General features: G+C 45.3%; 1 protein-coding gene across 2 annotated transcripts in view; it reads left to right on the plus strand.

Moving 5' to 3' along the window:
• The first annotated feature begins 642 nt into the window (after positions 1–642).
• Positions 643–13,968, plus strand: part of pdlim1 (PDZ and LIM domain 1 (elfin)) — a 114,479-nt gene continuing 101,153 nt past the window's right edge. Inside the window, exon 1 of one of the 2 annotated variants that reach the window (XM_078530605.1) lies at positions 643–939. In XM_078530605.1, the coding sequence (XP_078386731.1) occupies positions 844–939 (96 nt within the window). In that variant the 5' untranslated portion in view covers positions 643–843. The remainder of the gene's footprint in view (positions 940–13,968) is intronic. The other variant, XM_078530604.1, reaches the window with a different exon arrangement.

A 13,968-nucleotide genomic window follows, 5' to 3' on the forward strand; every position in this document is an offset into this window, starting at 1 on the left:
GACTAGTTTTGGTGGCGTACGAATGGAAGATTTAATGGAAGGAAAATAACTGGAAAGCCTGTGGGATTTGGTGAGTTTTGGGGAAAAAAGTGGGCTTAGGGAAAAAATGGTTTAGTGTATATATAGATATATATATCTATATATATCTTGAACAGCACATAATGGGTAAAGGTTTTAACTGTAATCCAGCATGATTGACAACAAAGAATGTAGGAATAGTCTGTACACATACAGGGCCTGAGCTGGGAGTGTTCCCACTGTGTTCCATTGAACCGGTTTTCCCAGAAGGTTTTTAAAGCAATTATATCTGCATGACACAATGTTTACTGACGGTGTCAGTGCAGTAATTTTATTTAATTCTCTGTCTGATGGTTTGCCACATCGACTGCCCCCTGCTAAAACCTCCAAACACTTGAGTGCAAATGTCCAGAGCTGTGTTCATGTGACTGAGGGAGATCTGTCCTCTTGTCTCTCTCCCCAGTGGTTTTGGAAGCAGAATGGAAACTTCGTGTGAAAAAAAGCAAACACCGATAAATCAATCAAAGGGTGTGGGGTGGGGTAGAGCCCGCTGCATTGAGAGAAAAAGGCGGATCCAGGCACTCAGCACCATACAAGGCAACAGGGCGAGGGACTGGCTGACGTCTGTTGTTGGGTCACACAATAAAACTCACACAGACCTCGGAAATGACTCCACTCCCTGTGAAGTTGAAGCAAAATCCTCAGCAGCAGCAGCAGGAGGAGGAAGCTACGCTCCTGGGATCAAGCAGCTGAGTTCCAGTCCCGGGCTCCCAAATTCCGGCTCTCTCCCCACCCACACCCACACCCTTACCCCCCCCAGGCACCATGTCCCAGTTAAGGATCAATCTGCTTGGACCAGCGCCCTGGGGATTCAGGCTGGTCGGAGGGAAGGACTTCGAGCAGCCGCTGACCATCTCCCGGGTAAGGAACGGACCACAATACGAATTTTATTCACCCCCCACCGTTCAATGCTTGTCCATTTCAGAAAGTGACTCGATTGGGATTTCCCTCCCTCCCCCAAAGAGAAACTGATCCCCCCCAGTGGATGGGGGTGGGTGCAATAGGCTTGGCTGCCCTGGGACTTTCCATATGGGAATGGAAACTTCAGCCTTTCTGAGCAACCTTTTAGGCTAGAGTTTAGCAGACTGCCCCCCTGGCCGAATGCACCTGGCCTGGGCACTGCCAAGCCCCATACAGGTTGTCCCGATCTTGGATGTGACTGTGAGGTTGGCACTGGTGATAATGATGGAGGGTCACTGATTTTATAGGACGCGCCTCCATCTCTGTCCCATCAAATCAAATACAGGGTGGGGTAGGGGTGTGTGTTTTGGGTTGGTGGGTGGGGTGTTAGTCTTTGCAAGGAGAGGGGGCATCAGGTCATTCCAAAGGTCAGATGAACAGGGAATGGACTGAAGGCTTTTTATTCGTTCTCAGGAAGGTTGGCATTTGTCGGCCCATCTCCTCTGAGGAGCAGCTTTCTTGAGACGCGGCAGTGTTTGGGGTGGGTGAAGTTCAGTGTGTTGATCCAGGATTCTGACTCATCGCTGATAGGGGATCATTTACACAGCGAGAGTGGGGGTTGGAGCAGGAGCAGACATTCCACTGGAGTTGTTGCTTTGACATAACTGTGGTTTTTTTTTTTCGATATTGGTGAAAGTTGAAGTCCAGATCAAATAGCATGATTACTTACCGCCACAGACTGGGAACGTTGTGCATCATTAGGATTTCTCATGGATTGCAGGCTGACCTTCTGGACGGGAAAACTCGAAATGTTTATTCCTCCCAGTAAAACACGATTACCCAAGACATGAGTAGGTTTACACGTAATTCCCAGTGAACCAAGTGACTCCTGAGGACGATATGAGAAGCAGTGCAAGGACACTTTCAAAAAGGAATAGGATAATTACTCGAATGGGAATAAAATTGCAGGTTATGGGGAAAGCGCTGGGGATTTGAACTAATTCGATAGCATAGATATGATGGGCCAAATGGCGTTCTACTTGTGCAGGCAGGTTGATCTGTGCTACTGCTGATCTGATCTTCCAGAGAGGAGACTGAGTAAGAGACCAGGTGCTTCCCGATAAAAGGAAGGAAGGAAAATCAAACAAGGAGTCCTCGATGTCCTGCTCAGTGCTTAGTATTTAGCTCACTGCATTACTGAGGTCTGGGTTTAAATTTGCTTGCCTATCCCTGACCACAGCTGCTGTCTGACATGCACAGACAAAGGGAAGGCATGTAGATATGTACTGAGAATAGGAGATCCTGTGAAATGTAGAGCACTTAGAAAGAAAGGTTTGCATTGCAACCTCCACCACCAACCAAACCCCCACCCCCCTGTGACATCCTCAGGTGCTGAACAGGCTATGAACTATTTTTGAAGTGTAGTTGTTGTTGTAATGTAGGATTTGTGCACAGCAAGGTCCCACGAACGGCAATGTAATAACGACCAACACATTGTTTCAGTGACATTACTCGGTGGGTAAATATTGGCTAGGATGTCGCCTTTCTTTAACGTGTGCTGTGGGAGCTTTTATATCCATGTGCGAGGGCACATACGGACTTACGGACTCCGGAAGTGCAAAATGTCTTAGTTGATGGGCAATATGATCGGTGCAGGCTTGGAGGGCCAAAGGGCCTGTTCCTGTGCTGTACTTTTCTTTGTTCTTTGTTCAGATAGAGAATAGGAGCAGGAGTAGGCCATTCGGCCTCTCGAGCCTGCTGCGCAATTTAACTTGATCATGGCTGATCTTCGACCTCAATACCCACACTCTCCCCGTATCCCATATTAGTCATTGGTATCTAGAAATCTATCGACCTCGGCTTTGAACACACCCAATGACTCAGTCCATAGCCTTGTGGGGTAGATAATTCCAAAGATCCACTATCCTCTGAGTGAAGAAATTTCTCCTCATCTCAGCCCTAAATGGCCTTCCCCTCATTCTGAGACTGTGTCCCCTGGTTCTAGACTCCCTAAACAGGGGAAACATCTTATAGGAAGGATAGAACAAAGAACAAAGAAAAGTACAGCACAGGAACAGGCCCTTCGGCCCTCCAAGCCTGAGCCGATCATATTGCCCGACAACTAAAACATTTTGCACTTCCGGGGTCTGTATCCCTCTATTCCCATCCTATTCATGTATTTGTCAAGCTGCCTCTTAAACACCACTATCGTACCTGCTTCCACCACCTCCTCTGGCAGCGAATTCCAGACACTCACTACCCTCTGCGTAAAAAACTTGCCCCGCACATCTCCTCTATAGTTTTCTCCTCTCACCTTAAATCTATGTCCCCTAATAATTGACTCTTCCACCCTGGGAAAAAGCTTCTGACTATCTACTCTGTCCATGCCACTCATAATTTTGTAAACTTCTATCGAGTCACCCCTCAATCTCCGTCGCTCTAGTGAAAACAATCCGAGTTTCTCCAACCTCTCCTCATAGCTAATAACCTCCAGACCAGGCAGCATCCTGGTAAACCTCCTCTGCACCCTCTCCAATGCCTCCAAATCCTTCTGGTAATGTGGCGACCAGAATTGCACGCAATATTCCAAGTGTGGCCTCACCAAGGTTCTATACAGCTGCAGCATGACTTCCCAGCTTTTATACTCAATACCCCTGCTGATGAAGGCAAGCATGCCATATGCCTTCCTGACTACCTTATCCACCTGCGTTGCCACTTTCAGTGACCTATGGACCTGTACACCCAGATCCCTCTGCCCGTCGATGCACTTAAGGGTTCTGCCATTTATTGTATAATTCCTACCTGTATTAGACCTTCCAAAATGCATTACCTCGCATTTGTCCGGATTAAACTCCATCTGCCATTTCTCTGCCCAAGTCTCCAACCGATCTATATCCCATTGTATCCTTTGACAATCCTCTTCACTATCTGCAACTCCTCCAACCTTAGTGTCGTCTGCAAACTTACTAATTAGCCCAGTTACATTTTCCTCCAAATCATTTACGTATACTAAAAACAGCAAAGGTCCCAGCTCTGATCCCTGCGGAACACCACTAGTCACAGCTCTCCATTCAGAAAAGCACCCTTCCACTGCTACCCTCTGTCTTCTATGACCAAGTCAATTCTGTATCCATCTTGCCAGCTCACCTCTGATCCCGTGCAACTTTATCTTCTGTACCAGTCTGCCATGAGGGACCTTGTCAAAGGCCTTACTGAAATCCATGTATATAACATCCACTGCCCTTCCATCGTCGATCATCTTTGTCACTTCCTCGAAAAACTCGATCCAGTTGGTGAGTCACGACCTCTCCTTCACAAAACCATGCTGCCTCTCACTAATACGCCCATTTGCTTCCAAATGGTAGTAAATCCTGTCACGAAGAATCTTCTCCAGTAATTTCCCTACCACTGACATAAGGCTCACCGGTTTAACATAAATGAAAACAGAAAATGCTGGAAATATTTAGCAAGCTTGGCAACCTTTGCGGAGAGAGAAACAGGGCTAATGTTTCAGATCAATGCCCTTTCATTTTTCTAACTACCTCATCTGAAAGCTGAGGTGCAGCACTCCCTCGGCACTGCACTGGACTGCTGGCCTGGATTATTGTCCAAGTTTATGGAGTGGGACTTTCAACCAACACTTTTCTGACTCAGTGAGAGTCAATGGTTTCTATATTTGGGACTGTATTTGCTGTGTGAAGATGGTGAGGAGTGTGCCCTGGAGAGATACAAGGCTGATGGTAGAAATGGTGGCCCAGTCCATGCTCCAGGTTCTGTTCCCATGACACTGGCTTAACTCGAGCCCCTCCACTATCTTTAAATTGTCACACTGCATGTCCAACAGCCAGTGCAGATACATTTTCTTCAATTAAATATTGGGAAGACTGAAGCCATAGTCTTTGATCTCTACCGCAAACTCCACTCCCTGATCACTGATTCCGTCTATCTCCTTGGCAACTGTCTGAGACTGTTCGCAACCTTGGTGTGATATTTGAGCTCGAGATGAGCTTTCAGCTATATATCTGTTGTGTCTCTAAGACCGCCTATTTCCAGCTCCATGACATTGCCCATTCCCTGCACCTTCCTCAGCTCTTCTGCCGCTGAAACCCTGTCCATGCTTTTGTTACATCCAGACTTAACTGTTCTATTGCACCTCTGGCCAGTCTCCCACATTTCACCCTCTGTAAGCTTGAGGGCATCCAAAACTTTGCAGTCCTTTTGTCCTAACTTGCACCAAATGCCATCCCCTCCTCACCGCTGTGCTCGCTGACTGGCTCCTGGTTAAGGAATGCCTCGATGTTAAAATTCTCATGCTTGTTTTCAAATCCCTCCATGGTCTCGTTCCTCTCCATCTATGTGACCTCCTCCAATCCCATAAGCCTCCAAGACATCTGCACTCCTCTAATTTCAGCTGCTTGGGCATTGCTCCGCCATTGGTGGCTGTGCCTTTAATCACCTGGACCCTAAGCCATAGAATTTACTTTCTAAGATTGTCCACCTCGCTTTCCCCCCTTTAAGCTGCTCCTTAAGCCCCATCTCTTTGACCAAGCATTTGGTCATCTTTCCTAACCTGGGTTTTTGTGGCTGGGTGTCGTATTTTGTTTCTAATGCCTCTGTGAGATACCCTGGGGATGTTTTATTACGTGAAAGGTGCTATATAAATACAAGTTTTTGTCGCACTTGTTGTAATTATGATGGATTATGCAATATTCTGGACAATATTTGGCATGTTTTAAGACTGGGTGAGGAATTGCATCATGAAGACTCTATGGGTTTGGAGAATTCAGTGTCCAGGTGCTGGTTTGCTTTCCACTCCAGTGTGGGACTTGGAGTTAGATTCAGCTCCATCTGAGAGGACACAGAGTCTCCTGTTCTGGTTTACCCTCCACGCTTGAGCCCGATTCTTGCTGCATTTGAACCCACCACCCAAAACCGGTCCTAAAACTGACAGCCTTATTCAGAAGGTGCAAACCTGCGACTGTCAATCAGGAAAATGTCAAATATAAAACAGAAAAGGCTGGAAACGCTGAGCAGGGCAGGCAGTGAAGAGTAAGACAAATGGCTGAATTTTACAGCGTATTTGAAGGCGGAGGGAGGCTCTTAGAATGAAAAAGGATTTCCAGCCTGCGTCTCCCTGCTCACCGTTCCCCCCCAACCTGACCCCATATGACAGTGGGCGCTGAGGCGTCAGGCATCTCACCCCAAATCTAGGCCTATTGAGGCCCTTAAGTGTCCAATTAACTGACACTGAATGGCCTGAATCCACCCCCGCCGTAATCCTTCAGGGAAGGGGGGGGCAAGCTGAGCAGCCCGGCAGTTTTGGCTGCGCCGGCTGCTTTGGCCAGTAAGGTTCCTCCTCTGGACGATGGTGGGAGGGAGGGTGTTCCGTGTGCCCATCAGCACACCCCCCCCCCACACTTTAACCCTTCCTCTACCCCTCCTCGTCCTGCCTCTCTAAGCTGAACTCCCACCCGCCTCCCCCCCCTCGCTGGGGCTTCCCAGCTACACCCGCCCAAAATCCCCGCATTTACCGCAAATTCAAGAGACATCTTCGTATCTTCGCTTCTTCGTGGGGACGAGCTATAGTTCCAGCAGCGGCCACCACTCTCTTTCTGGCACAGCCAGGACCACGGAGCTGCTGGCCAATCGGGTTGGCTGGTAGATCTCTCGGGCAGGACTTGCTGATGGGGGTGGAAGCCCCACTCTGACCCGATTAGATGTTCCCCCAACAAAATATCGGCCACTCTTGTGGTCGGTGCTTTTCTGGTCGGCAAGGTACCCACTGACATTTCGGCTGGGGCCTGGGTATTCCGTCCCCCTGTAAAATCCACTGCAAACTTAACGTTTCAGTTCATGTGACCTTTCATCAGAACTCAGTATTTCCACCATTTTCTGTTTTTCTTTCAGATTTCCAGCATCTGTGGTATTTTGCTTTCGTGTTGAGGGAAATGTCACACTGGTGTTCTCATGGGGTCGCAGCTTAAAAGCGGCTTCAGCTGCAACTAAATGCAATACTCCTTTGAGAGCACTTTGTTTTATTCATTTACGGGATGTGGGCGTCGCTGGCTGGGCCAGCATTTATTGCCCATCCCTAGTTACCCTTGAGAAGGTGGTGGTGAGCTGCCTTCTTGAACCGCTGCAGTCCATGTGGTGTAGGCACATCCACAGTGCTGTTAGGGAGGGAGTTCCAGGATTTTGACCCAGTGACAGGGAAGGAATGGCGATATTTTTCCAAGTCAGAATTGTTAGTGGCTTGGAGGGGAACTTCCAGGTGGCGGTGTTCCCATCTATCTGCTGCCCTTATCCTTCTAGATGATAGCGGTTGTGGGTTTGGAAGGTGCTGTCTGACGAATCTTGGTGAGTTTCTGCAGTGAACCTTGTAGATGGTACACACTGCTGCTACTGTCCATCAGTGGTGGAGGGAGTGAATGTTTGTTGATGTGGTGCCAATCAAGTGGGCTACCTTGTCCTGGGTGGTGTCGAGCTTCTTGAGTGTTGTTGGAGCTGCACTCATCCAGGCAAGTGGGGAGTATTCCATCCCACTCCTGACTTGTGTCATGTAGATGGTGGATAGGCTTTGGGGTGTCAGGAGGTGAGTTACTCACCACAGGATTCCTAGCCTCTGACCTGCTCTTGTAGCCACAGTATTTATATGGCTAGTCCAGTTCAGTTTCTGGTCAACATCCCCCAGGATGTTAATAGTGGGGGATTCAGTGATGGTAATGCCGTTGAAAGTCAGGAGGCGATGGTTAGATTCTGTCTTGTTGGAGATGGTCATTGCCTGGCACTTGTGTGGCGTGAATGTTACTTGCCACTTGTCAGCCCAAGGCTGGATATTGTCCAGGCCTTGCTCCATTTGGACATGGACTGCTTCAGTATCTGAGGAGTCGTGAATGGTGCTGAACATTGTGCAATCATCAGCTAACATCCTCACTTCTGACCTTATGATGGAAGGAAGGTCATTGATGAAGCAGCTGAAGATGGTTGGGCCGAGGACACTACCCTGAGGAACTCCTGCAGTGATGCCCTGGAGCTGAGAAGATTAACCTGCAATAACCACAACCATCTCCCTTTGTGCTAGGTATGACTCCAACCAGTGGAGAGCTTCAGAGCTCTGAAGAAGAGTCATACGGACTCGAAACATTAGCTCTGTTTCTCTCTCCACGGATGCTGTCAGACAGGCTGAGTTTTTCCAGCATTTTCTGTTTTTATTGCACCAAGTTCCATTCAGTGAGAACCCATGTGTTTGCTGATTTGCATTGGCTCCTGGTCTGGATAAGGCTCAAATTTAAAACTCCCTTCTTTGCGTTTTATTCCCTCCATGGCCTCACCGTTCCCTAACTTCATAACCTCCTTCATTGCCTGAACCCTCCGAAATTTCTGAGCTTCGCTAATTCTGGCCTCTTTCACATCTCCTCTCTTCACCGCTGCACCGTTGGTGGCCATGCCTTTAGCTGCCTGTGTCTTAAGCGCTGGAATTCCCTTCCTAAACATCCTCAGGTGATATCAGTAAAAGTAACCATGAACCTATCGAATCGCTGTCAAGAACCCATCCAGTTCACTAATGTCCTTCGGTGAATATAAGCCTCTGTCTCTTGGCCTATATGTGACTCCAGCCCCAGGCCAACTTTAACTTCCCTCTGAAATGGCTTTGCAAGCCACTTAGTTAGGTCAAAACTGATCCCCCCCACCACCATCTTCTCAGGGAAAAGACAATAAATCCCGGCCTTGCCAGTGATGCCCTCATCTCATTTTTCTTTGAAGAAAGAGGGTGCCAGTTTGTTATTTGGTTTTGAGCTGTGTCTGGCTCTGTCTTCACCTTAGTTTGTACTAATTTGTCATCACATTCAGAGACCACAAGATAACTGGTGTGGGGAATGGGAGAGAAATAAAGAACTAACTGGCATTTATAGGGCATCTTCCACAATATTGGGACATATCGAAATGTTTAGGTTCATGAAATATTTTTGCAGTGTAGCCAGTCATGTAATACAGGTAACATGGCAACCAATTTTGTACAACAGGGTCCCACAAATAGCAATGAGATAATGACAAGGTAATCTTTGTTTGGGACGTTGATTGAAGGATAAAGATTGGCCAGGACGTTGGGGAGAACTACGCTGCTCTTCTTCGAAATAGGGCCGTGGGATCTTCTCTGTCCACCTGAGAGGTCCACCTTGGTTTAGTATCTCAGCTTAAAAAATGGCAGCTCTGACAGTGCAGTATTCCCTCAGTTCTGCATACACCATCGCTGTCTAAGTAGATGAAAATCAATTTGAAATTACTGAGCTTATGAGAACTTCACCTGTATTGCCACAACACTGCTGTCAAAAAGTCTCACCTTGTTAATAAAGTGTAAATGGGTTTATAATTGCATGCTATATCATAATTATTGATGAAGAACCTCTTTGGCCTGGAAAATTAATTTCATTTTTATGTCATGCTAAATCTTTCCATTATGATCAAATTTCCATTGTTTTTCTAATATATTTTTTTTGAAGTTTGTTTATGATATTTCAGCTTGATTTTCATGTCTCTGTCTCAATCTTTATTTAGCTGTGTAAAATTTAGAAAAAACTGAAGGATAATTGATGCATTTTACTTCTGGTTTCCTGTCTCTGGAAATATTTCAATGTGATTGGCTGCTTACTCTGCTTGATAATATCAGTAGTGCTGGACACCTAGAAATCCCTTGGCTTGGCAGCAGATTCAAATTAACTTTGGAAATTCATGCCACCACTAGATTTCTGTGGACATTTTTCTTCAAGGTCAGTGGCCAATGCTGCCACTTGGACTGGGTGTTTTGTCATCCCATCCCTTAGCAAAGATTCCAATATCTTTACTACTACAGATATTAAGCTAGTTGGTCAACAGTTCACTGCTTTATATTTTGTTTTTGTTTTTGAAGATAGGAATGATTTTTGTTGTTTGCCACTTCTCTGGCACCATTCTTTTCACTACTGATTTTTTTATACATGCTTACTTCCTCTATTTCCTCTCTAGTTCCGTTGAGTATCTCCAGGCATAATCTACCTGGACTTGGAGTTCTCAAGTTTGGCTAGTTTGTTTAGTGTCCCCTTTCCTTTTTTCATTAACTATTGTAACATCAATCTTCGTCAGTCATGGCTCAGTTGGTAGCACACTCATGTCTAAGCCAGAAGGTCATGGGTTCAAGTCCCGTTCCATTATTGGTTGCAAAGTCAATGCTGATACATCCAGTGCAGTACTGAGTGTTAATATTAAAGGTTTATAAAATTGTTATATTTTAAACTTTAAATTTATGGTAAATGAAGTAGGTCACGTGACCTGTTCTGCAGTCTCCCTGATAGTAAGCCTGGGGTGCTTTGATTGTTAGAGATCAAAGAAAGGCTTAGATTGTTTTACTGAAAAGGAGGTGCAAGGTATTTATGCTAGGAGACAATGGCCTCAGTCTCTGAGTTTACAATCAGTAGACTCTGAGCCTCCCAAAGTCCCAGAAAGGTGTTGTAGGTATCAAGTTACAACAGTTTTACTGTCAACTGCCCATTTACTTCTAAGATGAAAGGGAGTCAGGGTCAATAATAGCTAATTGGCAATTCTGTCTGGATACAAGATTAATGTGTTTCATGTTGCCATGGGGAAGAGGGTAGGGGAAGCCATTTTTGAGATCAGGTTACAGGCTTCCCTAAAATCAATGAATGTCACTAACAGACAGCAGTTCTGTGTGATCGACAAGGAGAAAAGGCTGCTGGACTTTGGGAGTTACCATAGCCGAATGCGGGAGGGGGACAGTCCCTTGTCAAAGATGTGCATCCTGCAGCCTTCTACAGATTCTGGGAGATTTTTCCTGGTATGGCCAGGGGAAGAAGCATCATTGTAACAGGTTTTACTGCTTGTGGTGGATTTAAGAACCTCTCTGAATGCTGAGGAAAATATCTGGAGCTGGCCACTCAAAAGTACTACTCAGTGAAACAGGAGCCCATTGGAAGCTGGGAGCAATGGTGGACTGTTTGCTATGATGACTGTAATTCTGTAGACAGTGCGATCTGATACTGATGTGCGATCAGTATGAAAGGGGACTGTTCCTCTTTGTAATTTTAAGTATAGGTTGCCTACAAAAAGAAAATAATGTTTGGTCAATAGTGTTTTTAGTCATTTGTTGCCATAAAAGTTTTAAAATGTGAAATCTTGACATCATTTTTTCAGCTAGGAACTGGAAGTTTGAATTTCTTTTTAAAAGTTATTGGTCTCTTTGAAGATCATAACACTGAGGGAGTGCTGTACTGTTGAAGGTGCAGTCTTTTGGAAGACATTAAACCGAGACCCTGTCTGCTCTCTCTCAGGCGGCCATAAAAAACCTATGTCACTATTTTGAGGAAGAACAGAATTCCCCCTGGTGTCCTGGCCAATATTTATCCCTCAATCAACATCGCAAAAAGAAATTATCTGGTCTTTATCACATTGCTGTTTGTGGGAGCTTACTGTGCACAAATTGGCTGCTGTGTTTCCTACATTGCAATAGTGACCACACTTCAAAAGTACTTTTATCCTCTTTTTTAAATCCCTTTTTCTATCCCTTTTCCCCAACCACCAAAAGGGACATCTGTTACTTGTTCTATGTTGTCCTCTCACAGAGTGCTCACCCTTGTTCTCCTATTCACACATTCTGCTTTCTTACCTTGATGCCACTATCAGCACCTTCTTTAGCCCTTACCACAACCATTAACACGCCCCTTGTCTTGTGTCTGTGACATCTTTGTCAATCTCTCCTTTGACCCCACCTATCGCTGACCTTCTATCCAGCTTCACCTGCTCCACCCCTCTTAAACAGTATAAATTCCAGCACATTTCTACTTCCCTTTAGCTCTGAAGAAGAGTCGTACGGACTCGAAACGTTAACTCTGTTTCTCGCTCCGCAGATGCTGCCAGGGCTGTTGAGTTTTTCCAGCATTTTCTGTTTTTACTTCAAAAAGGGATGTCTGGTGGTTGTGAAAAGTGCTACATTAACACAAATCTTCCTTTTATGCTTTACCGCTGCTAGTTCCTCTGTTTTAACTTCTTTAGTGATAACTGAGACAACATACCTGTCTGTATATTGCCATGTCAACACTGTTTGAGAGTTTACCTTGTGCTTCCTGTGCTGGTCTAGTTCCTTTTTTAGTTCTTCATGCATCATTTATGTGCTGGTCGAATATTTTACTATTTTTATATTATTTGATATTTTCATGTTATATCTCCTCTTTGCCTTCCTAAATGTCTTTTTAAACCTCTCCCCGAAAGGCAGTATATTCGCTTTTGCCGTCTTCTCCATTCATTTTTTTAAAAAAAATTATTCTTTCATGGGATGTGACCATCGCTGGCTGGGCCAGCATTCATTGCCCATCACTGACTGAGAAGGTGGTGGTGAGCCGCCTTCTTGAACCGCTGCAGTCCCTTTGGTATAGGCACACCCACAGTGCTGTTAGGGAGGGAGTTCTATGATCTTTACCCAGTGACTGTGAAGGAACGGCGACATATTTCCAAGTCAGGACGGTGAGTGGCTTGGAGGGAACTTGCAAGTGGTGGTGTTTCCGTGTGTCTGCTGCCCTTGACCTTCTAGGTGGTAGAGGCTGCTCTTTTGGGAGGTGCTGCTTATGTATCTCGCATATAGATTTTTTTTGACTGAATTTCATCTGCAGCTCTTTACTTAACCACAGCATTCTATACATGCTAATTTGTACTTAATATTAGTGGAATATTATTCTCCTGAACACTATTGATCTCTTGTTCTCGTTCTTTGTCTGTAGCTTATCACCTTTCCTCCCTTCCTCATTCGTTCATAGTTAGCTTTTCCCCAATCTATTACTTTGATCGTTGTGCTATCATTATCTTAAACCTTATGGTTGCTGCTCCCTGGATGGTCTAGCTGTACTTCCTCTATTGCTGTGCTTCTTATATGTTGGATCAAAAAGGAGTCTTGTACACAGTTCTTGAAAATAAACCTGAAGTTACTGGTTTAATCTATTTGTCACTACCTGGGGAGTTGCATTAGGGTTTTGTAATGACCTCCAGCAAGAGAGATACTTAGGGCAGATATAATACAGGGTGTGGTTTAGGGCTGGAATGTTGAACTTTTGAAGCACATGTAATGTTTGTCATGTGTCCTGAAGGCACTGATTAATGTAAAGGTGCAGTGCTATGGACAGAGATACCTCTGTGGCTGCTGTTCACAGGATGGGTGGCACGTTTTCTGACTGTAGCAGCTCAGCTGAGTTTAACCCTTTCTTGACTTCCAGAGACACACACTTCTCAGTGGGTGGATACTGGTTGAAAGTGGATATGGTAGGTATACTAGGTGCACTGTAGAATGTTCCATCTCCGAACCAGGCCATTTGTCCATTGAATCTATGCTCTTATTTTTCTTGAGTTTGTTTTTATTCTTTCATGGGATGCGAGTGTCGCTGGCAAAGCTCCTCCCTAATTGCCCTTGAGAAGGTGCTGGTGAGCTGCCTCCTAGAATTTAGTTGCCTAATGTAATCTCACTCTCCTGTTCACTCCCCATATTCCTTTTTATCAAGCAACTATCAAATTCTGAAAGGATTTATGGATTCTGCTTCGACAACAGTTTGTACGTGGCATAGAATTCCACATGTTAACCTACTCTGCATTAAAGTAACCTTTTTAACGCCCCCCCCTTCCTTAACTCTATTTACAATTAAATTTGTAACCATCTCACCAACCAGTGGAAACAATATCTTGTTGTTTACCATGTAGAGGCCCTCTTATAATCTTCAAGACCTCTATCAGATCACCCTTTAACCTTCTTTTGTGAAAAAGCCTTAAATTCTCTAGTCTCCCTTCATAATTGTCATCCCTCATTGCTGGTCTCAAACAGCAACGAAATAAATGACTGCATCACCATCAGGAGTTGATTGCAAGATAGATACTGGCCTGGGCACTAGAGAGAACTCCCCCGCGCTTCTTTGACTAGGGCCCTTGGGATTTTTAACATCCACCTGAGAGGGCAGATGT

Source organism: Cetorhinus maximus, chromosome 27 (genome assembly GCF_964194155.1).
Source record: "Cetorhinus maximus chromosome 27, sCetMax3.hap1.1, whole genome shotgun sequence".
Lineage (NCBI taxonomy): Eukaryota > Metazoa > Chordata > Chondrichthyes > Lamniformes > Cetorhinidae > Cetorhinus > Cetorhinus maximus.